The 27,290-nt window shown below is 40.9% G+C and overlaps 1 protein-coding gene across 2 annotated transcripts in view; it reads right to left on the minus strand.

Annotated features, from left to right (window-relative positions):
• Positions 1-27,290, minus strand: part of NELL1 (neural EGFL like 1) — a 687,144-nt gene that overhangs the window by 341,240 nt on the left and 318,614 nt on the right. For both annotated transcript variants that reach the window (XM_006753968.2, XM_006753967.2), the window contains exon 12: positions 19,073-19,198. In XM_006753968.2, coding sequence (XP_006754031.1) covers positions 19,073-19,198 — 126 coding nt within the window. The remainder of the gene's footprint in view (positions 1-19,072; positions 19,199-27,290) is intronic.

Genomic DNA, 27,290 nt, shown 5'->3' on the forward strand with positions numbered 1-27,290 from the left:
TTTGTTATTTGCAATAACTGTATTTTTAGCATCTACTGTAGTGCCCAATACACAGAATATTTGTTTGTCACCTACAAAGTGAACACATATTTATTAAGTACCTTCTATATACCAGGCACTGTTCTAGATGCTAACATATGGCACAGACGAAAAACGACAAAAATCCTTGGCCTCATGGAGCCATTCTACAGGGAGAACCAGGCCATAAGTAAGGAAAGTGAGTGAAATATATGGCATGGTAGATAGTGATACATTTCAAAGAGGAAAAAATAAAGCTGAGAAGGGAGAAAGGAAGTGTCAGGAGGGTCTGAAATTTTAGAAAGGTGGCCAGGGAAGCCTCACTGACATGGGGACTTTTGTTAAGAGGCCTGACATAAGCAAGGGAACAAGCCAGGCAGATGTGGGTGGATGAGGAGGGGGCGGGAGCCGGGTAGGGGGAAAGAACATAACAGGCAGAGGGAACAGAAAGTGCAGTGGCCCTGAGTCACTGGACTCATGGTACCATTTCAGGCCTCACTGGTCATGATGGCACATTTAGAAAAAAGAACTGAGAGAATGTATGAGAAAAGACCAAACTCTTAATCTAAGAAGAAGGCCCTCTCCCCTACTTTAGTGATGCATGTAGGAGGAACTTGTTCTGTTCTAGTTCTGTCGAAGCCACTCTGCATTACCCAGAGGATAGCACTCACTAAACCCTCAATATCCCCACTGCTGATACTCTTACAAAAGTACTCTAAAAAGGATACTCATGACAAACTGCACAATCATTAGTTGACTTAACAGAAATAGAGTCCTGGAGAGTATTATGCTAAGTGAAATAAGCCATTCAGAGAAAGGCAAGTATCACGTGATCTCACTCATATGTAGAATCTAATGAACAAAATAAACTGATGAACAAAATAGATCCAGAGACACAGAAGCATGGAACAGGCTGAGGAATCTCAGAAGAAAAGTGAGTGGGGGTGGAGATTAACTTACAGACATAACCCATAGACACAAATAGTAGTGTGGTGAAGGTCTTGAGGGTTGGAGAGGGGAGAAGATGGAGAGGGTCAATGGGGAAAAAAGGGGGACATCTATAATACTTTCAAAAACAAAGATAAGTTAAAAAATAGAGTCCAATATTTCCTTGGACATAATGAGCTACATGCTGGGATCGCTAGCAATCCAAAAACCCTGACTCAAGGCCACACAAAGGGGAACTTGCATGGATGCCTTGCAAAGAGGGAGGACTCCTCCATCGGGCCTCCTTTCAAACAGAACTGATCACAGCTTCCTAATTACAATTGGAAAGATCCTTGACTTTACTGTTGTTTGAATGTGCTTTTTAAAGTTGTTAAGCACTCTGATAAAGCATGCCGAGTCACAGTTGGATTTCAAATTTCATATTTCAACAGCACCAACCCAGCATGTCCCAAGAAGCATTCTTGTCGCATTTTACTTTAAATATTTTTCCAGCAAGGTAGGGGGCAGATTTTTGTTTTTATGAGAAAATTTCACAATAAGCTCTACAGCCAAAACAACATTTAGGTCACAACAAACCGTATATTCGCTTTATGTTTTCCTGCTGCTGTGTCTTGGGTGATAGATGGGCTGCCTCCGCTCTTGCCCTAGCAGAGAAATCATCATCTCTTTACAAATGCACAGCCTACTGCCATGGAAATGAACATGAGGTAATAAATATGTCATTATGAGGGCCATCATATCTAGTAGGTGGGTAATGACAGCACTTTGCATTTAAAATCTTTCTGGTGATTTATAAAACATTAACTTAGTAATCCCCCTCAGGCCCCAGGGAGGAGAAGGGTGGTTTTATACCAGTTTTGCAGATGGGGAGACTGAGAGAGCAATTATGAGATTTCCCCGAGAGCACTGAAGGAATAAGAATTAAATGCCATTCGTGCAGAGCTTGCAACCCCAGATTTAGTTGCTTACCAATGCCATCAGGTTCTCCCCACCCTCGGAGAGCAAAACACCTTCACAAAACAAAGTGTTGAAAATGTGACAGAGCAATAAGTGTAGACTATATTTCAAAGGTCCTTGCAGGAGAAAACCTAATGTTTCTATAGAAAAAGATGGAGTTAGTGCATTCCTGAACATGGGTCTCTAGAAGTTTACCTGGCTACCTGGCTTTCACACTAGACCCTCTCCTTGCCTCTTCCCTCTGATCCTTCCCTCCAACCTTAGAATAAAAGGACCCCATCCTCTTCTACAAGGCCAATTCCTCCATCCGTACCCTGTCTACCCACAATGACACCTTTCTCTTATGTGTCTTTAATCTACTTCTCCCATGGAGCTTTCAAATATTCTTCATCTTAAAATTCAGTTTGAGGTGGTCAAATTTATCTTTCACTTGACCTTGCTATTCCTTTCAGGTTTCTCAACAATTCTTTGTAAGCACTTGAGTGTCAAAATCCTCCAAACTCTGACAGCTGTGCAAGTTTCTATCAAAATATCTCTTTTAAAATCCTTTATTGGAGACAGCAATGATTCTGTTCTTGGAATATGGCCATTGACTCTCCTATTGTCACATATAACATCTCCACCCTCCTGAGCCTCCCTCTGATCCTCTAGCAATCCTACTGACCACCCTCTTTTTCCTCCTTTTGTTTCCATTTTATAATGGCTTTATTTTATTGCCACTTTTTAAAAAATATATTTTTGTTGGTTTCAGAGAGGAAGGGAGAGGGAGAGATAGAAACATCAAGGATAAGTATCATTGATTGCTGCCTCCTGCACCCCCTATTGGGGATCAAGCCTGTAACTTGGGCATGTGCCCTGACCAGGGTTCAAACCATGCATGACCTCCTGGTTCATGGGTAGACATTCAACCATTGAGCCACGCTGGTCAGGCTTTATTGCCACTTTTAAGGATGCTTCTTCCTCTTCCCCCACCCAAGGCCTCTACCTGGAGTTCTCCCCAGGAACACTGGCCGGATGCATCTTTCTCTCTACTTTGTATCAGGATGACTCAATCCCTATCTTGAATGTAATTCAGTTCTGTATTTCTATGCACTTATGAGTGAATTCACCTTATAAGGAGGGAGCAGATTTCATTGCTTTCTTTACTCCAGGCTTATTCCTCTCTCCTCTGTAAGAGTAGGGCACACCAATCAGACTGAATCATGTTCCAGGGTATCAGCTGGCCCATGTTAATTTGTAGATAGAACTATGTACCTAAAGATAGGCCCAGCTAACTTGCCTCCTCTCTTCACTTTCAAGGGCTCTCATGGCCAATGAAGTTAACATACCCTGAGAAGTCTCTCATCACAGGACCAATAATAAAATCCCATTTGGCAGCTCCAAAGCTACAAATTCAAAGAAGCTTTCTTTGGCCATCACAGCCTGAAGCACTGCCTCTCCTCTGGCCCTCTTGATCACTCACAGCACTTAGAATCATAGATTTTCAAAGACCTTAAGACAGAGTCTGCCATTCTCACTGCACCAAAGTAGAAAGGGGACACTTATGCAGAGCATTTTGTCCAAAGTCATAAAACCAGCAACAGTCAAATCTGAGACTTGAATGTAGGTCTTCTGATATTTCGCTTCTACTCTGTTCATGATCCTCCATCACCTCTTTTCACCTCCTCTCCCCAACCCACCAAGCCACTCCCAGAGGAAAGGCACCCTGGGCACCCACTATCACTACACCACAAGCCTTGCCTTGCTGCTTCGGCTTTTTTGGCACCTGTTTAAACAAAAAGCAGAGTGACTATCAGAGGGGTGACATTTGCCAACAAGTATTCAAAAGTATTTACAAAACAAGGCATGAAAGAACTTCAAAGGGGAGACCAGCTGTCCACCCTGTCTCTCTAGCGCTCCTTCCCAGAAATCCCCTGATGGCAAAGGAAGGCTCTTCCATCACTTGTATGCTAACTCCAGGTCACAAGTCAATAGTGGTTAATAAAACATCATATGGCCCAAGTCAATATGCAGAAGTTACATGAAATATTCAGTGCAGCAAACACTAGCAAAGGAGTATGTTGGTATGATGGTCACACATTGTTTGAAACCATCTGTGAAAAAGTTTTAAATATAAAACTAAAAGGCACCTTTAAAATAAAGTTTTACAAATCAAACAAAATGGCAATTGCAATGTTCCACATGATTATAGACATAAATTTAAGCAAAAAAAAAAGAATAAGAAAGAAAAAATTGGTGCCTATCATGGCAGGTACTGCAGATAAAGACATGAAAGGCGATGATTCTCAGCTTCAAAGAGGTAAGAGTTTAATGGGCCCTCTGAAGGTATATTTATAATCTAATATTCTCCTGTTGCAGATGATCAAACTGAAGCCCAAAGAAATAAAATGACTTACCCACGGGCATGTAGTCTGTTAGGCTGGATTAAAATAAGTCTCTAGTAACCCATATCAAATGCTTTCTCTCTACTAAATTCCCTTTGGCAAACTAATAATGAGCATTTATTGTGAATGTTGACCCAAATTATGTGCTTAATATATGGATAGTACCATTGTTTCTAAACATAAATCATCCAAACAATTATTTATCCACAGAAGCCAGCTTTGGACTTTATTTTGTATTAGAGATGACTTTCAGAAGTGAATAAATAGGTCCTGTAGTTGGGTGAGTGTGCACATCCTAGCTGCAGGAGGAAAATTCCAACCTGACATCCCTCCTCCCCTGCCAGCATGCACTGGTTCCATGATGCTCAGGGTGGTACTATAGACCATGTCTGCTCGGGTTGCAAGATAATCACCTGATATCACCAGGGGTTCTCAAATAACCATTTCTCTGAGCCAACCTGCACAGCCTACCCAAGTCCACCAGTCTATCTATAATATCCTGCTGAGCAAGCCACTCAGGGACTATGACAATGTAACAGCCTTAGTTCTGTGCATCTCATACACCCAGTCCTCACCTTTCTTCTAGCTAAAAGAACAAAGCCAACTGATTACAAAGCCCAGAAGACATGCTGCCCACAAAATACAAAATACTGACCTTCTTGCCAAAAGCCTGTGGGTGTTTGGAGACCAATGGCATAATGTCTTTGTCCTCTGCATTCAAAAGCCAGGGCTGGAGCATTCTTTTCTTTTCTGAATTATTTATCAACAGCAGGGAAAATGGAAAACCACAGATGTAAAAATAAAGGAAAAAGCAAGGCTCTTTCAGGTCCCTGGTTGCTTAGGGATATTTTTTAGCCCTGACTCTCCAGTTGTCACCTTTCCCTGTAAAATTAAATGTGGAGGCCTTGTTAACCATAATGGGACTTGGGTGCTGAATTTCCTACATGCTATGCTCCAAATACCCCTTCCTGAACTCTGTTCTGCTTTGAAAAGGGGTATTTTCCCAGTAATGGCTGAGGCCATTAAAGCTTTCCTTTCCATTTAAAGGGAAATATAATCACACACTATTTATCCCATAGCTTAACTTCTATCATTTCTATCTCGTAGCAAGACAGCCATGACCCAGACTGTGTGAAAGAAGTCTCTGATGCATATGATGGCCATGAGACCCTTACCTTTTATTCCACCTGAATATACTAGAGACACATGTAAGGTAGAGAAGGAAAGGTCAGAGTTCATTCATTTAGTAAGCTCATTATCTATTTCTGAGTCATTCAGTAGATGGCTAGTCTGGCCATTTCTTGTTCCTACAGCCTGGAACACTTATTTTCGAACTAGCAGGACTTGCTCCTCCGCTCCTCTCCTGTCTTCACTTATATACCCTTTATCAGTGAGATCTTTCCAGACTCCCAGATAAAATTTCACCCATTTCCCTTCCCTCACTCTATTGCTTTCCATAGTTCCTACCTTCTGGCACACTTTCTACTGTTGACTCCCCTCAGCTAAAACATAAGCTCCAATGATAGCAAAGTTTTGTCTGTTTTATTCACTGGTGTATTGCTGACATCTAGAATAATACCTAATACAGTGGGGCCTTGACTTACGAGTTTAATTCATTCCGTGACGGAGCTCGTAACTCAAATTACTCGTATGTCAAATCAGTTTTCACCATTACAATGACACGTGATGCTGGGCTGATATTGTGGCATTCACTGTGACGTTCGCTACGTCAACTAGCGGTGGGGTATCTGAAGCTGGCTCGTAACCCGAATTTTAGCTCGCAACTCAAAGCAAAAGATCAGCCGAGAGACAGCTCGTATCTCGAAAACCTCGTTAGTCGGGACACTCGTAAGTCAAGGCCCCACTGTACCTGATGCTTATATTTCTCAATCTGTTATTTGTTTAATGAGTGAATCAATAAAATAATGAAGGGATAAATCACTACTAGAGCTATCATATAAGTTGATGCCCAAATGTGGTAGGAAGCAAGAAAAAGTGTGTAAATTATATCTATATTTGGCCTACTAACAGGAAGAGATCTTTTCCTGATGATTATTTTTTCCCCAATTTTTTATTATGGTAGTAAATAACATAAATTTAACCATTTTAACCATTTCAAGTTCAGTGGTATTACCTACATTCATATTGTTGCAAAATCATCACCAGAACTCTTTTCAGATTGTTAAACTGGAACAATTAATTAAACAGTAATTCCCCTCCCCACACCTCTGGCAAACACCATTCCACTTTTTGTTTCTATGAATTTAACTACCCTAGGTATCACATGTAAATAGAATCACACAGTATTTGTGTTTTTGTGATTGCCTTATATCACTTAGTGTAATGTTCTCTGTGGTTCATCCATGTTGTGGCATGTGTCAGAATTCCCTTCCTTTTTAAGGCTGAATAATATTCCATTGCATGTATATACCACATTGATCTGTCAAGGGACACTTTGGTTGCTTCCATATTTTAGCTATTGTAAAATAATGCCATTATCGCCGAAACCGGTTTGGCTCAGTGGATAGAGCGTCGGCCTGCGGACTGAAGGGTCCCGGGTTCGATTCCGGTCAAGGGCATGTGCCTGGGTTGCGTGCACTTCCTCAGTGGGGGATGTGCAGGAGGCAGCTGATTGATGTTTCTCTCTCATCGATGTTTCTGGCTCTCTATCTCTCTCTCCTTTCCTCTCTGTAAAAAATCAATAAAATATATTTAAAAAAAGTAAATAAATAATGCCATTATCAACATGGATATTCAAACACCTCTTCAAGGCTCTGCTTTAAATTATTATAGATATACATCCAGAAGTAACACTGCTAGATCATGTGACTTTTAATCTATCTTTAACTTTTTGAGGAAATGCCAAACTGGTTTTGCAAACAGCTACACCATTTTATAGTCCCACTGACAGTGGACAAAGGTTCCAATTTCTCCCCAGCCTTGCCAACACCTCTCATTTTCTGTTTTATGGCATTTTTTACCCTGCATCTCCTATTTAACTCAACACTGTGGGTTTTGGTCATCAGGAAAAATGCACACACATAAATAAAGCTAATGTAAAAGGTAAAGGAAATAAGATTCCAGGGGGAAAGACAGATTAACACACCCAAGAGTAGAGTCAAGAGGAAATAAGAGATGAAAGAAGAGGTGGAATATATCCTATTCAAACAGTAGTGGAGTAAATTCAAAACTTCAGTAGCTTTGAGAGGCAAGCGTAATATGTTTGTGGTATTTTATGACTTGTTGGTTCTCTAAATCCTGAAAATAGATAGAGAACTAGGGGCACTGCTCTCTTGACTCCTTCCTGGGCTTAGTTCCAAAGTTGTGAACTACTCCAACTTGTTTTTAAAAAGCGGGGGAGTCTTTGTTTAAGGCCAAGCAAAGCATCACAGGGTGTGTCTTCATTCGCTTGCCTCCCCCTCATTGTAAGCCACTCAGCATGGGCAGCTGTGACTTAGTCTTTAGTACCACACACTCTGGCTGAAACAAAAATTGTCCCCTCACACTGAAAAGCAGGGATGATGTCTGCCTCCTCCAATCAATGCCATATTTTTAATATAACCACCTGCTTGGGTTTAAAAATATAAGTAGTCTCACCCTAGCTGGTTTGGCTCAGTGAATAGAGCATCAGCTTGCGAAATGAAGGGTCCTGGGTTCGATTGCAGTCAAAGGCACATGTCCAAGTTGTAGGCTCGATCCCCAGTAGGGTGAGTGCAGGAGGCAGCCGATAAATGATTATCTCTCATCATTGATGTTTCTCTCTCTCTCCCTCTCTCTTCCTCTCTGAAATCAATAAAAATATATTTTTTAAAAAACTAGCCTCTTTAATGAGAAAATAGCCTAAGGTTTTGGAGAATCCACAAAATCTCATTTGCAGAACACTCTGCTTCCATCAGGCTATGTCATGGCTGCAGAGGATCCCAAATGACAAGACACTGGCACAGAGAGAGCGGTCTCTGGTCCTTGGCCCAAGAAACACACAGGAATTGTCCCAATTACCTTTAGGCTTGGAGGCTTCACAGCAGTCATGTCCCAATAGGAAGTTAGGGATCTCCCCATGAGGCTTCACCTGCATAGGCATCCCTCCGGCTTTCTCTCTCCAGAGACCTACACATTCTACAGGGTAGACTCGGAGGCAGGACCCTTCCTCCTGGACACATCCCAGTCTCTGCTTGCAGTCCCTCCTGACCTGTGTATCCACCATCAGTAAGTACCAGGGCATCCTTTGCTCTTTGTTTGTTTCAAATATATTTTTATTGATTTCAGAGAGGAAGGGAGAGGGAGAGAGGGTAGAAACATCAATGATGAGAGAGAATCATTGATTGGCTGCATCCTGCACACCTCACATTGGGGATTGAGTTCAAAACCCAATGTGGGGCTTGTGCCCTGACCGGGAAACAAACCGTGATTTCCTGGTTCATAGGTTGACAATCACTGAGCCATGCCAGCTGGGCACCAGGGCATTCTTTTCTGGCCTAAATATAGAGGGTCATTCTTCTTCCCTCTGACTGTACTCTGATTTTCTCTCCATTCTCCAACCATCTCTGATCCATAAAAGCAGTGGCTCTAAACCTAGAGAGCACATGAGAATCATCTGGAAATTTCAACAAAAGCACTGAAGCCAGGTTACAACCCTAGACAGAGAGAAAATCCAAATCTCAAGGGACAGGTCTCAGGTGTCCACTTTTGTTGTTGCTGCTTGTTTATTTGTGTCGCAATGAATGTAACCTAAGTTGAAGGTTGAAAACCTCTGGCCTAAAGATTTAGGATTTTGGAATAATGCTTTTGGAACTGGCACCTTCCTCCTCTGAAGGGGAAGGAGAGTAACAGAGTCAACTACCTAAAATGAGGAACAAGCCCCGGACAGGTGGCTGAGTTGTTTGGAGTGTTATTTCATATACCAAAAGGGCATATATGTAGGTTTCAAGTTTGATCCCTGGTTGGGATTGTATGGGAGCCAACCGATCTCTCTTTCTTCTTCTCTCTTTCTTCTCTCTCTCTCTCTCTGCCCCCTATTCTCTCTTTCTCTCTCCCCCCCTTTCCTCTCTCTCTCAAATCAATAAAGATATCCTCAGGTGATGATAAAAAATAAAATCAGGAACAAAGTAAACGGATGTACCAGCCAAAGAAATCAAAACCAAAGGCAAATGTCTCATAACGATCATCGGATCTTCTGGTTGGGTTTTGAAATATCCAAAGGTACATGTCTTATTTTGACTTTTCTTACCAACATATCAATGCATGTTTTCCGGTATCCTTAATAAAAAGGAGTTTTGCATTCTAAAGCATTTGATATAGTATTTTCCACTAAAATAAAAGTAGTCTACATGCTAGTGTTTGAAAGATAAGGGTATTCAGTGGTTCATTTACTACTGTGTTCCATCAAAATAGCGACTGCGCTATTTTAGCTCCATCTTAAATGGCTCTGTTCAATGAGAAAGCACCAGGTATCTCATATTTGAACGAGTTCTGTATTTCATCAACCTTTGGAGGAAAGCCTTTTCCAGAGAACTTATCTAAAAATTTTAACAGCTCATTTTTACTCCTAAGTCTTTATACTGTTGCCTAACCTCTTTTCATTACAGGTATTTAATTTAAACCATTAAATTAATAGACGATTATATCTAACTCTTTAAGTTTGCTCAGAGCATTTCAAACATATACTTACTTCCAGCTTTCACCCATGCCAATATCAAGAAAATAAAAATCCTTTTAGCAAGGTAATAAAAATCACATGGGGTATTTGTTATCTCACTTGTTCGCTTTATTTCTTACCTTCATGGGCAGTTTTTGGCATAAAAATGAATGCTTACCCATTACTGTCAAGTACCTGTCTCACTGCTGTGTGCTTTTGTCGTAAATCACAAGTATCCTCCTTGAAAGCTGCCCAAGTGCCTAATGATAACATCTTATCAAACAGCCTAAACATGAGAGTTTACATGGAGATAAATGCAAGTCGGGGACCAATAAATCAAGTAGGTTGACCATTCCTGAAATCAAAAGGCATAGAGGAGAGATTAGACCCCCCCACACACACTCAATTTCGGGCACTCCTCTGTTTCCAAATTCATAACAGAGCAAGAGCAACTCAGAGATCTCTTATGGGAGAGAACATGATTTAGACTCACATGCAAATCTCAAGGCCAAAACCTCGCTCAGAGTTTGGGAACAAGTGTTTTAGATTCACCCTTTCAAAAGCTGAGGGAAACTTTCCTACCAAGAAGCACAGAGCCTCATATAAAATAAATGGTTATGACAGGGAATCCCCAGCCCCCTGGGAGGAATAATTACATTAGAACATACTTTTTTTTAAATATATTTTATTGAGTTTTTACAGAGAGGAAAGGAGAGAGATAGAGAATCAGAAACATCGATGAGAGAGAAACATCGACCAGCTGCCTCCTGCACACTCCCCACTGGGGATATGCCTGCAACCAAGGCACATGCCCCTGACCGGAATCGAACCTGGGACCTTTCAGTCCGCAGGCCGACGCTCTATCCACTGAGCCAAACCGGATTCGGCTAGAACATACTTTTTAAGAGTCAGATAATTATCCTCAATGTTGATCTCTCAGAACTTTATTATCTCACGAAATATGATTGTTTTCCCTTTTTAAAAAAAACTTTAAAAAAATATTTTTATTGATTTCAGAGAGAACAGGAGAGGGAGGGGGAAAGAGAAACATCAATGATGAGAGAGAATCATTGATCAGCTGACTCCTGCATGCCCCACACTGGGGATCAGGCCCACAACCGGCATGTGCCCTGATGGGAATCAAACCCTGACCTCCTGGCCCACAGGTCAACACTCAACCACTAGGCAACACTGGCTGGGCTGTTTTCACTTTCTAACTAGGAAAAAGCTCAAATTGCTTTTCTGTTCGACATATTGCTTTCCTCTCCAGCATCTTGCCTGGCACTCACTGTCTCAGGTGGGGTTTTTCTAAAAGGGCTACAGAATTGGGAAGGGCTATTTTGGAATTCTTTCTGTCAAGGACTACAGGGGTTAGACTTTGAAAGAGATTGATTTGGTAAGTATTAGAACAGTTTTGATGGTGAATGAGCATTTGAGTTTTCTCATTTGAAGAAGTTGTGTCATGAACCTTGAACTCCCTGATTACCGAGATCATTTCCCACTAATCTCAGTGGTCATATTTCCTAACTCTCATAACTGTACATTGGATATAAGAATAAAATGATGAATGAGTACATGAGTGAATGAATTCATAAATTAATTATTCACTAAATAAATGCATCACCAAAGCTTATGTACCTTCTTTAATTCTAGGCTCAATAATTTTGGGACAAATAGAATTTTCAACCTGACTATTGACTTCAAAAAAGTTAGTGTCAGGCCAAATGACATACCAAAAAAAGGGGAAAGAATGATCTTGACATACTTGGAAAACCAACTAATCGGTGGGAGCAGATACTAATTGATCTGGGACAGAGAAGAGAATGAGCTTTGGAAATAAGAAATGTCAATAATAATAAATGCTGTGTCAGGAACTCGGGGTGAACAAAGGGTGCCTTCAGGCTTGTCAATTACTCCCAGTAAATTGTCTTCTGAAAATGAAACACTGAAAAGACACAGCAGCAGACATCTATTATACACCTCATTTATTACACAGGCAAATAACCACTTAGCGGAAGAAGTCTTCTTTGCAGATAAAGAAATGACAGAGATTAGAGGCAGGGGCCTACTCTATTGTAGAAAATAAAGAGCACAATTGGCCAAACAGGCTTATTTTCCGGACCCTAGGGTAAATGTCAGAGTTCTAGCTTACCATGAAAGTGTCTAAGAGAGATCATTGAATCCGGTCTAGAAAAGAAATAGCTGCGGGGAGAATGCTTGTCTTCTAGGTCTCCTCATTCCCATCTATAGTCCCAACTGTAAAATCCTAACATCCTCCAGGCACCACATGCTCATGTACCTTGGGAAACTCCATCAGCTCCTCTTGGCTTGTAAAACACAGTCCAAACACTCCATTCTGGCAATCAAGCAACTTTTTCTTTGTTTACCATTTTAATGAATTTATTGGGGTGACATTGGCTAATAAAATGATATAGATTTCAAGTATACCATTCTACCATATATCATCTGTATTGTGTGCTCACCACCCCAACTAAGCACATTTTCTTAATGCATTTGGCTTATACTTCCATCATAGTACTTAGTCTAACGTGCTTAATATCATAATTATTTTTTGAGATGAATTTTCCCACCAAAGTGTGAATTTCTGTTGAAAAAAAAGAGATTATTTTAATCAACAGCTCCTCATGTCAAAGGAAACAAAATTTGTTGAGAAAATATTCGGTGTCAGTCACTTTGTACTCCTTAGCTCCATTTGCCAAATGTTTCTAGTTCTCTACCCTTCTAGGCACAAGGTAGCACTACATTTTCTCATCCCCTTGTAGTTGGTTGGGGACTGGGGACTCCAGTCAATGAGTTATGGGTAGAAGGATATATATCATTCCCTGGTAAGAACATTGAATGGCTGACACATGACCCTCCAGGCTCTTTTTCCCTGTCTTGATGGCCAGCAATGTTCACAATACTGCTAACTTCAGCATTTAGTAGCCCAAAGTAATAATGATGAGCGTCAGCATCCTTCCTATTGACCAATGACAGGCATAATGCATGACCTGGAAATAAAATCTTCTTCTTTTAAGTCCCTCATATTTGGGGTTGTTTATTTTTGCAAAATATCTTATCCTGACTGGTAAGTGCCATGGGAAATATTTTCTCATATATAATTTTATTTTTACAATAACCTATAGACATATAGCACATATAAACAGTATTTTATTTTAAAAAATTACAGAAAGGAATACTGAGCCCCAGGTCAAGTGATTTTATTCATTCCTTCATTTAATAAATATTATTGAGCACTGCTCTGTGCCAGCTTATGTTCTGAGTAACCAAGACAGAGTAATGAATAAAAGAAAAAAGGGCCCTGCTCCCAGAGCTTACATCCTCAAAGGAAGCCACAATTTTTTTAAAAGATCATATATAAATAATAAAATTTCAGGTAGTAATAAGTACCGTCCAGAGAATTAAAATCGGGTGATAAGACAGAAAAATGGATGCCTAATTATATTAATCAAAGAAAGCCTCTCTGAGCTGATCACTCTTAGGCTAATATCTGAATGACAAGAAAAGCAGATATCAAGAGGAAAAATCTTTTAAGAAGGAGAAAAAGCTCATGCAAAGGTCCTGGGGCAGAACAAGTTTGTTGAATGGGGAAAAAACTTAAAAGTCAGAGTAGCCACTCCATAATGGACAGGGATGGAAATGGTACAAGATAAAGTCAGAGAGGTAGAAAGAAAAACCACATAGGTTTTTATATCAAAATAAGCAGAATGAATTTAATTTCTGTGCAATGTGATACTATTAGTATATGAGAGTTTTAAGTGGATTTGTATAACTTCTGCTTTAAAATTTTGCTCTAGCTGCAATGTGAAGAAAGGTACAGTGGAGGAAAACTGGGGCAGAAAGTGCAGAATGGTTCCCACTGCACCTGCTCAGCCGGTTGGTGTTACAGGATATGGACAGAAGTGGGCTGACTTAGGATAGGGGATGAAGAGTAGAGTCAACAAGACTGGTACATGGTCTGACAGTGGAGGAGCAAGAGAACAAAAGGAATCAAGTATACTGCCTAGCTGTTTGGCTCAAAAACTGGGTAGATGGTGCTTTTATTCGCTGAGATGGAGAAAAGTGGAAGAGGAGATTTGCAGATATGGGAGAAAAAAGATCAAGAGTTTTGTCTGATACATGTTTAACATAAAATGCCTATGCAATAGCTATGTAGATGTCAAGTTGAATCTATGATTCAGCAGCTCAGCAGAAAGATTAAAACTGGATAGAAATTTAAGTGTTATTGACAAAAGTGCTATTAAGTCTTAGGATAGAATTAAGGCATCAAAAAGAATATAAGAAGACAAACAATCCAATTACAAAATGAGCAAAGGACCTAAATAGACACTTCTCCAAAGTGGACATACAGAAGGCCAAGAGACATAGAAAAAATACTCAGTCACTGATCATCTGAGAGATGCAAATTAAAATGACAATGAGGTATCATCTCACACCTGTCAGAATGGCTGTCATCAACAAATCAACAAATAACAAGTGTTGGCAAGGATGTGGAGAAAAGGAACCCTAGTACTCTCCTGGTGGGAACGCAGACTGGTGCAGCCACTATGGAAAACAGTATGGAGTTCCTCAAAAAATTAAATATGGAACTTTCATTTGACCCAGTGATCCCACATCTAGGAATATATCCTAAGAAATCAGAAATACCAATCAGAAAGAATATATGCACCTCTATGTTCACAGCCGCACAATTTACAATAGCTAAGATTTGGAAACAGCCTAAGTGCCCATCAGCAGATGAGTGGATAAAAAAGCTGTGGTACACCTCAGCCAGAGTGGTCCAGTGGTTGAGTGTTCACCTATGAACAAGGAGATCTCGGTTAGATTCCCTATCGGGGCATATGCCCGGGTTGAGGGCTGGATCCCAGGTGTGGGGCATGCAGGAGGCAGTGGATAAAAAAGCTGTGGTACACCCCAGCCAGAGTGGCTCAGTGGTTGAGTGTCCACCTATGTACAAGGAGATCTAGGTTAGATTCCCTATCAGGGCATATGCCCGGGTTGTGGGCTGGATCCCCAATGTGGGGCATGCAGGAGGCAGCTGGTAAATGATTCTCTCTCATCATTGACGTTTCTGTCTCTCCCTCTCTCTTCCTCTCTGAAATCAATAAACATATTTAAAAATAGCCAATCAGTGATTCTCTCTCATCCGTGATGTTTCTGTCTCTCTCCCCCCCTCTCCCTTCCTCTCTGGAATCAGTAAAAATATATATTTTTAAAAGCTGTAGTACATTTACACAATGAACTACTGCACAGCTATAAAACGGAAGGAACTCTTACCATTTGCAACAGCATGGATGCTAAGCAAAATAAGCCAGTCAGAGAAAGATAAGTATCACATGATCTCATTCCCATGCAGAATGTAATGAATGAAATAAACTGGTGAACAAAATATATCCAGAGACATGGAAGCATGGCACAGACTGATGAATTTCAGGGGGAAAGGTGGGTGGGTAGATATTAACTGGGGAACGTATACGCATATATACACAGCCCATGGACACAGACAACAGTATGGTGAGTATGCCTGGGAGGGGCAGGTGTGGGGTGGAGAGTCAATGGGAAAAAGAGAAAAACAAAGGGGACATCTGTAATGCTGTCAACAATAAAGATAAATTGAAAAAAAAATAATATATAGGTGACAGAGAATGGGTCCATGACAGAGCTTTATGGCATTCTAACCTTTAAAATGTCAACAGAGGTGGGGAATTGCTAAGGATACTGGGCAGGAGTGACCAGTGAGATATGTGGAAACTCAGGAGAAATTATGTCTCAAAAGTCAAGAAATTGATGTGTTGAAAAGAGGAATGTGTGGTCAGCTCTTCTAAATGCTGCTGAGAGACCACAAAAGACTTGAAAAATGGAGTTCCCAGTGACCTTGACAGATGATGACCCTGACAGATGTAGTCTCTATGACTTATGAAATCCAAAGCCCTCATCAAGGCCTCTGAAGTTCCTGGAAGAAGGATGTTGTGATAGAAATGCATGTGTGTATATGTATATATTGGGGGGGAGGTGGGCAGGGGAAGTAAGAGGAATGGTTAATTTATAATGGTTACCACTGCCTCTGTGGTCTCAACAGCCTATTCACATGTATACCATTTCTGCTGCTCACCACTTTAACCTGCATTCTACTGAGGGAGGGTCTTACTACTCAGGCTGGGGAGATGTTGCTGGTGTTTTGAAGGTCATGAGGAAGACTTGCATTGCATACTACATAGCAAAACAATACAAAGACCTCATTACACATTCCTACCCTTAAAAGTCCTTGCCGTTTTCCTTCCACTGGGAGGTCTTCACTGCCCTTCCATCCTCCAGAGAACCCAGCCTTCTGTTCCTCCTCCACCCTCTTGCTCTTCTCTCTTGTGTTCAAACTGTTCTGTTCCCTCTCAGACAAAATATACACGTACAAACAAAACAAAAAAAGTGTATGCGTGCATATGCGTGAGTAGATACTTTCCTCCAGAGTGGCCTGCTCTTTTTAAAGGTGGGGGGACAGGAATGCTTGGATCCCCACACCCTTGCCTTTTACTCCAGATGGTACAGTTTCCTCTCCAAAAGTAATTCTGGAGCTAGTTCCTAAAATAATCCATTTTTCACCAGACAGAGCACCTGTCCTAGTAGGCATGCAACAAGCAGCAGCCCCCGCCTTCCTCCCTCAGAGAAAAAAACAAGGGTAGAGCTGGAATGCTGATGTAATTCCCACAGAGCTTTCCACACAGCAGGGCCTGGATTAAGGTTTATTGAGTTATAGGATATGATGCCACTGCCTTGGGAGGATATGCACGGTTTCTTCTAGTTTTAGGATTAAAATAAGTGAAGGTACTGATTTACTATTAAGAACAGAGAATAGTCATCTATAACAACACAGATTTGTACATTGTGTTGGTTTACAGGTCCAAAAGATTTTTGCCCCCTTAAAATGTTTAGATCTCAGCATGTGCTTACTAGTATACAGCCTCTCTCTCTCTCTCTCTCTCTCTCTCTCTCTCTCTCTCTCTCTCCCTCCCACCCAGACTGGCCAGGCACCCCAGTGGGGACCCCCACCCTGAAGGGGGTGTGACCAGATGCAAACAACCATCATCCCCTCACCCAGGCTGCTTCCTCCATCCATCCAGGAACTTCAGTTATATGAGGTAAAAGATAAATGAGATTTGGCCTTCTGCGGCCATTAGAAACCTCCATTAATACGAGCTCACCAGCCTCTTTGTTAAAGAACAGTAATAAATATACAACAATCTATGGCAAAGGTATTTGGACATACAAACATTGCTTCCCTAACTTTTAAAAAAATATACTTCTTTTTTTTTATTGATTTCAGAGAAGAAGGGAGAGGGGGAGAGAGAAACATCAATGCTGAGTGAGAATCATTGATCAGCTGCCTCCTGCACACCCCCTACTGGGGATCAAGCCCACAACCTGGGTATGTGCTCTGACAAGGAATCAAACTATGCCTTCTTGGTTCATAGGTCAACTGAACCACACCAGTGGTATGGCTGCTTCCCTAACTTGTGCAACTTTTTATTCTTCCCAAAAGGTCACTTGGAATAAAATATATGAAAAAAGGAGTGGCATTCCATTCTCAGTGAAGAATCCAGCTTTTAAATGCCAATGTTTTCAGGATAAAGAGAAAGATGCAAGAATCAGGAAAAGGTACAAATGACTAAAATCTTTTGTTCACCGGCCCTTTTCTTATAGGTTTCAGATTGCTCATTGAAAGACATTTGACCAAGAGAAGAAAGCCTCAAAATCTTCCACCACTCTTAACCAATTTACTGTTCATGACTCCATATATGTGATTGAAAGTATACTGGGATCTAAACCAAATGCCCCACAAAGCCAGCATTACTGTCACAAAGGCACCAATACAGTCCCTGGATTCCCATTTTAGTCCTGATAGCCCAGTGATACTGGGAGAAGAGGGAGGAAACTATGAGTTATCTATCAAAAGTCTTGATTTAATCCCATATGCCCAATCCCTGCCCACCAAGTACTCCTACTTTTCCTTTAAATTTAATCCTAGTCTTTCCCAGTGGGGGAACAAAGTTCATCTTCTTAGATGCAAAAACATTTTATTATGATGGAAGTAAAATAGTTTGATACATTTTAGAACTGATGTCTCTATGCCCCTCCGTGTTACTACAGGCAACTGGGACTTCAACTTCAAATCATGCACCCATGCATGCATGCTCACACCCACAGGCAGAAATACAGGGAGTGGAATTAAATTTTGCAGGTAAAATTTTTTATCACTTTTTTTTCCTCAAAAGGTTAGGGTAAATAATGCAAGAGAAAGACAATTTAGGCAAAAATTGTACTTAGTACACTTGATGTTAAATGGAACAACACAGATGTGGTGCAGAGAAGGGGGGTTGAATCAGCTTCTTTCTTTTTTTTAGTTACTTTTTATATTGTCTAAAGTTTTACATATGTCTCCTTTTCCCTGAATTGACCCCCGGCCCCAGCCATTCCCCCCCCAGGCAAGCCCCCACCGATCCAGTGTCTGTGTCCATTGGTTATGGTAATATGCATGCATACAAGTCCTTTGGTTGCTCTCTAACCCCCACTCCCCTACCATTTGTCTCTGGATCTATTCTTGTTCATCAAATTATGTTGATCATTATATCCCACATATGAGTGAGATCATGTGGTATTTATCTTTCTCCCACTGGCTTATTTCTCTTAGCATAATTGTATCCAGTTCCATCCATGCTGTTGCAAATGGTAAAAGTTCCTCCCTTTTTATAGCAGCATAGTATTCCATTGTGTAGATGTACCACAGTTTTTTAATCCACTCCTCTGCTGATGAGCACTTAGGAAGTTTCCAAATCTTAGCTATTGTAAATTGTGCTGCTATGAACATAGGGGTGCATATATCCTTTCTATATATATATACAGATTTTTTACAGAGAGGAAGGGAGAGAGATAGACAGTTAGAAACATCGATGAGAGAGAGACATTGATCAGCCGCCTCCTGGGGATGTGCCCACAACCCAGGTACATGTCCTTGACCAGAATCGAACCCGGGACCTTTCAGTCCGCAGGCCGACGCTCTATCCACTGAGCCAAACCGGTTTCGGCCATATATCCTTTCTGATTGATGTCTGCTCACCTGTACAAGAGAAGTCATCCACGCGAATGTATCCTGGGACACAGTCACAGCGATATAACCCGGGCAGGTTGACACACACGGTATTGGCATGACAGTAATGCATCTTAGCTGCACACTCATCGATATCTGAAAGAGAAAAAAAAGATGCAATATTCTGTTAGTCAAATTATTAAACTAGAGTGGAATCATCTTCCAATGAAATTAGAAGATGTGAATGCTCATTGAAACCAAGAGAAAAAGCAAGATGCATTAAACACAAAAGTTTAAGGCAAATTCGTCTGGAGCATTAGATCCAATCTTGGGCAAAAAGTATTTCACAAAAAATGTAAGGTGCAACACAACAATTAAAAGCCCAAGAAATATAAAGACTAAATGTAATATTACTCATCTCTCACCATGAAGAGAGCTTGATTTAATGTCCAAAATCAAATAGTTCTGTGTCCAGTGAGTTGATACTAATTAATATTTATTAGGTATCTACTGCACATGGTATAGCTGTTATCAGCAAGATCAGGGGAATATATCCCCTCCCACTTGTGTGTTTTACTAAGACATGCTTTAATCCATCTGCTACAAAGTGATGGTATAGCCACTTTCTCTCATGTTGCAATGTGAATACAGATAGCAACTACTGTCTCATGCAAATCAATGTCTTTCATCTCTTGACCTGGAGATCTATCCCATTCGATAGAACAATGGTCTGATTCAACAACAAAAAAACTTTGTTTATAATGGAGGTCAGAGCATCACCTGCTTTCTCATAAAACTCCAGGATAAAAATTAAAATAGCCTACAAACGTAAATACAGAGTTTAGTTTTTTTTGGAGGTTGTGTTCAAAAATGACTTTATATTCATTTTACTCATACTGCTTGTGTGTGATGGCCAGAGAGAGGGAAAGATATAAACCCAGAATGAGAACCCAAGATAGAAAATGTGAGTTCTAGCTCTGGTTCTGTTAGTTACTAGCTGTGACTTGCACGTAACCACTGTGAGTCCCAGAATCCTCATCAGCTTGTCATATGGGTCCGTTAGGAACCCACTGCTTTACGTCTATATCTATCTATCTATATCTATCTATATCTATCTATCTATCTATCTATCTATCTATCTAGATAGATAGATAGATATAGATAGATAGATATAGATATAATCTAATTTAATCCACATACAGTTCCATGAGTGAAGTATAGCATTACTCCCATTTTAAAATCTATTTATTTTAAGAGTAAAATTATATATTCTATTCAATGCTAAAGATCTGTCAGCCTATAAATACTGTGGGCAATTGAGGCCTGGGAGAACCAGCAAGACTTCTGTAACTATGATATAAGAACAAAACAGCAGAAATCAGTGAAACAATTCATGCAATGAACAAAGTGTTCTATCTGCACAATATCATGTACTTCCACTAGTGATCCAAGACAATGCATAATAAAAACAAATGAACAACAGGAATATAAAAACTATATAAGATAACATCAAGCAAGGGTGTGGAGGGAACTTGCCCAGATATTTGAGATAGGATAGTAACTACACCGGAGCATGAGATGGAAGTCAGATCTTTCTGGCAGTCAGGGCATTTGAATTCTTTAACAAGTTGGCTCCTGACGTTCCTTAAACATTTTGCTTCACAGAGGAGTCAATATCATGAAAGTCAAGAAGAAAAGTGTTTCAGGAAAAGTATAATGATCACTTTTGTCAATTGCTGCTATGAAGTTGAATAAAATAAAGGGAGAAGTAACCATTGCCTTTGGCAAGCAGCTCACTCCTAATCTTGACCTAATAAGAGAAGTTTGGGGAAAGGAATGGGGCAAAGTTTGACTGGAGTCAATTAAAGAGAAAATGGAATATGAGGGAGTAGAGATAGAAAAACAAGGCAAACATTTTAAGATATTTTCCCATAAAGAAAAGTTGGGTAGAAGCTGTAGGGAGACTTGGAGATGAGAGAGAGTTTTGTTCAAAGATGGAAAAGATCACAGCATGATTGTATGCTGTTTGAAATTATTCCATACTAGTGGCCTGGTGCACGGAATTCATGCACATTAAAAGGGAATTAATTATAGGAAATATTTTACTATTGCTATTTGCCCTTTCTCTATAATAGAAGTGTTAGAGATGAAAGGAAATTAGTAAAATGTATATGAAAATAATATATAAATTTATTAATATATAAACAGTAACAAAAGGATATAACAGCAACAGAGGCATGATATAAAAACGACAAAACCATCATGGGAAACTGTCTTCAAATTAATTTAAACGGAAGTCCAGTGTCAGACAGGGACAAATCAATTCTTGAAATCAGAACAACCTCTCCTTCTGCAGATCCTGTTAATACTTCAGCTTTGATAATGTTAGGTCGCAATCTTTGGATATATCTAGTACCATTACAAAGACCCCATTTACTATTAAGATTTCTCAGTAGCATGATGATTGCACCGACTTTCAATTTTAATTTATGACATGGCATTCCCAAAGAAGTAATACTATTAAAGAATTCATTGGGAAAATTTTCCTTTTCAGTATTATCTATTGAATCAATGGAATCATCACTCAAATATGTGTGAAAATCTCCATCGAGTATATCCAAAATGTCTCCATTTAATTTTTGAACGTGCTCATTTTTTGGACAAAGAATTGCACATTTAGATATATTTTTAATATTATCTATAGATATAGTATTTCCAAAGGTAGCTTTAATAATAGATCCATTACAATAATAGTTCCCTCCCACCATCGTGCCCCGGCTGGGGCCCAGAGCTCCCTCCCGCTGTGCCGGCCAGGACCCAGACTGACTATCCCGCCTTGCTGGCTGGGACCCAGACTGACTTCCACCACCAGCCTGCTGTTCATTTGTCCGTCTGGTCATTTAAGTCATCACAGCCCCTGGATTTTTATATATTAGGATCAGTGAAGAAAAATGGTGATGTAGCAGAGAGAGATCATTGCAGGAGCCAAGTTCTAGACAAGGCAGGAGGAGTTGATCTCCAGTGCACAAACGGAGCAAGTCATCTTTACAAGTTTGAAGGCAAGTACTAAGGGAAGAGGCATATTTGGTGTTAGGGAGTGAAGTGATTCTTCTTTGCTTGTTTTTATTTTCTTAATGAAATGAAAAGAGGGGTGACATCTGAGAATTGGGAGGAGAGGAGGTGCTGTATGTTTAAGGAAAAGGGAGAAGGTATTAAAGAGTCATTCCGGGATGAGGAAAGGAGAATTTACTAGGGTGTGTAATAGGATGGCTAAGAAGCTACTTGTGATTTTCAGTCATAAATGTAAAGCGAGATCATTCAGCATGGTTACATGTTTTTCACCATCTCATTCAGACAGTTAGGACAAGTGCAGGGCAATTGGAAGGTTATAGCCAGAGATAAGGTTTTAGGCAAATATGATGAGTAAAAAGAGATACAAGGGAATTGAGTGTATAAGAAAAGAGGTGATGAGAATGAGGTGCCAAGGAACTTCAACTTAAGGGGGGAAGTTAAGATATGAAGAAGGAGTAAGACAGTTGAAATGGACTGGACATTATGGCAGACTCTGTGTTGCACTGCCTAGGTATCTCCACAGAACTAAAGAACAGTCTCCTGTGATCGTCAACTGTTAGCCTTTCAAAAAAAATTGTCCTTGGTTAAAGAGATATAACTCATCCACAGTCATACTCCCATCCTGAGGGTAAACTACAATTAAGACTGGTTCTCCTTTATCTCAAGGATGATAATTCTAAAGGACTGCCCCAGGTTCAGAGTACACCATAGATTGAGCTAACTCACCCCTCTACCCTTCCCATCTCCTGTCTTTCACAGGTGTGCGTCCCTATAGCACTCCCTGGGAAACTACCTTGTATGTCACTTTCCACTTCATGGGATGCTTCCAGGGGAACCAAATATCAGCAGGGATCCTGATGGAGGCAAGGAATTATCACAGTGAGGGTACTGGAGTGCATGAGCTGGAAAACTGGGAAATGGAGCCATAGAGTAGCGTTCTTGGCATTAAGATTTTGGAGGAAATTTAGTTATTGTTGATTACAAGGTCTTTCACATGACTACTGAAGCCTGGAAGAATAGATCACTGTGAGGGTGGGGGAACACCAAGAGAAGTCAGGTATTGAAGGGGGTTGCTGGCATTAATGTTATTCATCAAATACCAGTTTTCCTCCTTCTGGGTACATAATGCAACAGTACTAGCTGCTCCTTTTCGAAGTTAAGCCTGGCTTTATGACTGAGCATGAACATTAATTAGCCCTCTTCTAAGCCCCACGGAATAGTGAGGAACAAAATGCCATCATGGACCTCACAGCCTGGTAAAGCACTGAGCAAAACTTGCTACGTTCTATTGAAAAGTTAAGACTTTTCACCAGGGGGATTTGACCTACTCTTCTTAGGGTCAGAGAAGGATTCTCAATGGAAAGCATGCTCCATTTGACACCTGAAATATAAGTGAAAGAGGTAAAGGTGAGAGGAATAACATACCTGACAGAGAAGAATGTTCGAGAAAAATTAGAGGGAAGGAGTTTGGCCTACTTAAAAAGAACCAGGAAGATAAGCTGGAGCTGGAGCCTGCTGGGCCGGGTAAGTCATGTGAAGGAGTCTGGACTTTAATCAGGGCAGTGAGTGACACGATCCAATTTCTGTTTTTAAAATATCACTCGGTTGCAGTGAAGAGAATGGATGGGAGCAGGGCCAGCTGAAGGCTAAATCATGTTGGTATTTTACTCACAGAGACACAGCCACACTGAACTGCGTCTCATTCTGCTGGGATGCCCAGCCATTCTTTAAGATGAGAAACGAGTCAGGACTTGCCTTAGAGGCAATTCAATCTTCAGCCCATGGGCCTCCACTGCCAAGGAAGCTGCTGACTGCAATGAATGTTTCCCTGTCAAGGACTCTCCTCAGCTCCTCCCAGAGGGAAACCCTGGCTTATTTCCCCCAGGCCACTAGCTAACTGCTGCAAGGTGTCTGCCTCATCTAGATTGGTAGGAGTTGCTTGGCTATAACAAGCTTATTTTCATTCCAACAGCCAAGCCATTTCCTTGTTTCACAAGACTCTAAGGCTTTGAATAAAAATATTTTCAAAAACTAGACAAGGAGGTAGTTAGAAAAAGCCAGCGAGAATTTCTCACATAGGTTTATCCAACTCTAGCTCTCTGCAGGTCGCCGAGGCCGCCCCCCACCCGCCACCCCCACCAGACATCCCTGCTGCTCTGCTATGTCTCTGAGTAGGTTTGTCTTCAGTTCATACCACTAGTAATTCCGGCTCTTGCATATCTGGTAATTTCCTGGTGGCAGTCCAGAAAGAGACAGCACCAAAATAAAGCAGGGAAGTTGACAAATGTACCAGAAAATTAAACTGTCATAACCTTATCATTGTTGCTTATCTCCCATCATGTAACCACCAGATATAGAAAACTACTTCCTGGTATAAATGAGGCAGAGGGGAGAAAGAAAATGTGGGCGGCCTCCAGCTGGGCCTTGGAGACAAGATGGTGGAAGAAAGGAAGAAACTGACAACTTCCTCAGCATTTTCAGGGGATGGGGATGGGGGTGAGAAGGGAGGTGGAGAGGGGAGGTTGTGGGGATGCGGGATGCAGGTGGGGAGGGGGAAAAGGGAAAGGAAGGGGGAGAGGGAGGGGAGGTGAAGGGGAGGGGGAGAGGCAGGACAGAGGAGGGAGAGGGGAGGAGGGTGGCTGGTAACACATTTGCCAAAAGAAAGATTGCCTCTCAGTCCACAGGGAAAGGCACACCCTGGAGACAGTTTCAATAGGACTCAAGAGTACTTCAAAAGCAAAACTGATTATAGAGAGAATCAAAACAGAATTGACAGCTTCAGAGAGCTGGGATATCCTGAGAAAACAATCTTGAGAAATAGCAAACAACTGAGATTGTAAAAATGAGCCTGGGACAAATACTGCTTTTGGTTCACAGACAAAAGATTCTGAAAGATAATGAATAATTACAAACAAACACAACAAAACCAAAAAGCAGACCTCCCTAATGAAAGAATAAGCTGATGCTCAAAGAGAGAGAAAGCGGAATTGGCCCAAAACAATGAGGACTTTATAACCACAGCCCTCAGAAGCCACCTGACCTTTGCCCAGATGCTGAGAGCACTCTTCCTAAAGCCATCTCTCTCTCTGACACTGGTCTCTGCCAGTGTGATACGCACCTGAAAGCCAGGAGGCCAGAAGAGCTAAGCCCTGGGCTGCACCTCAAGGTGGGAGTTGAACATACTCAGGTTCAGGCTCAAGATAAAGGTCTGAATCAGTGGAGGAAGCTTTTCTAAGAAGATCTACAATTTACATGACATCTACTTGGAGGATAAAAAGATTTTTTTTTTAAATACCTACATCATTGGGCACAGAGTGATACCAAGATGAGTAAGAGGCTAATGGGATGTGTCCTCCTAAGACAGTGGTTCTCAGCGTGTGGGTCGCGACCCCTTTGGCAGTCGAACAACCCTTTCACAGGGGTTGCCTAAGACCATCCAGCATATCAGATATTTACATTACGATTCATAACAGTAGCAACATTACAGTTATGAAGTAGCAATGAAAATAATTTTATTGTTGGGTCACAACATGAGGAACTGTATTTAAAGGGCCAGAAGGTTGAGAACCACTTTCCTAAGACCAAGGTGAATATTATGTGTCCTCCTAGGGTAAAAGTAAGAACAGGACTTGACACCTGTTTAATATTCAATAAAGAACTGTCGTTTCTCTATATCAGACACTATGTCTCATTCAGGTACAATCTCATCCCTCCACTTATTCTTCCTGACTACAGTAGGAGGTAGGTATCCCCATGTCGTAATGAGGAAACCGAAGCTCAGGGATTATTAGGTCAGTTGCTCAAGACACGTAGTCAGTAAGCATAACAGCCTAGGTTTGAATCTGCACAGTCTGACCCAAAGTTGGCGTTGTTTTTACAAAGTTGGTTCCAGTTCTGGTCCTTAATAATATTTCAATCCTATGACTTTCAGATAATCTGATGCTATTGCAAAGTGTACAGAAGCAATGCCATCTCCAAATTCTATGTCCATGAGCTCGTCATCTGTTCTGGAATAACACTCTCTGCTAAATGTCAATGCTATCCCGTGCACCTCTGCTTCTTTGGCTCTTTTAAATCAATCCTAATGCTTTCACACTTTGGGCCCATAGTCACCCAGCTCCCCCAAACAGGTAGCAGTATTCTGCTCTCAGCTGGAACCCACAGCATGATACAGTCTCTACTCTGGTTGCTTAAGACTACCAAGTGCCTCTTAGTGGATAAGAAACTAGAGACAAAAAGGCCTGGGTTTGTTTGGTGGTTTTTTTAAATTAAATTTTGTTAGAGAAACTCCTATAAACCCCACTGCAGCATATAGCAGCTCAAGTATAATGGGGCTCAAACTGTGATTCATTCATATTGATTGCTTGTCACCTTTGAAATATTAGAGCCCATCTTCTGGTGGTCTTTTGAGGTAATAAAAATACAAGATTTATGTCCCTACCCAAGATGGTGGAGAAGTTTGTTTTGTTTTAAAAAGGTATACTTATGGACTTGAAAATGAAACTCGAGGTGGCATAATGATTCTTCACGTATCACCAGCCTCCATCTGCATAAGAGAATTTACAGCACACACAGACCCCAATTTGGCATTATCATTAAATTTGAGAGCAGTGTCTGGTTGCAAAGGGCGAAGCAAATGCAAATGCAAAGAATTCTCTTAATAAAATGATGTGATCTACTCAGGCTTATTCATAAGAATTACCTAGAAAAAGGCAACCCATGGAGGCTAGGACCAAGGAGGTGGGGTTGGAGATTGGGATGCCCCACTCCCTGTGCACAGTTAAAAAGGAAACAAAGTGGGGAAAGAAAACCAATATATATTGAGACCCCTCTATGCCAAGCACTGTGTGCATCTCATCTCTTTACTCCCAACCATCCCATGGCCTGGCATCAAAAACTACATGTAGAGGACCTAGAATTTCAACCCAGGTCTCTGTGACTCCAAACAAACTTGCTCTACTCTGACTATTGGACCGCAAGCAACTGTACTGATAGTCCAGAATCAAGTTCTATTCCTGCTTTCTCTATTCTCTAAGTACTGAGCAATCTAATCACTTCTCATCTCAAGACATCAGTTTTCCTATCGGTAAAATGAGGGAGTTGAGAGCATCTAAATAGTCCCAGGTTCTAAAGTTCATGATGCATTTAAGTTTCTCTGTCCACCCCTCACACAGCC

Source organism: Myotis davidii, unplaced genomic scaffold (assembly GCF_000327345.1).
Source record: "Myotis davidii unplaced genomic scaffold, ASM32734v1 scaffold330, whole genome shotgun sequence".
In the NCBI taxonomy this organism is placed as follows: Eukaryota; Metazoa; Chordata; class Mammalia; order Chiroptera; family Vespertilionidae; genus Myotis; species Myotis davidii.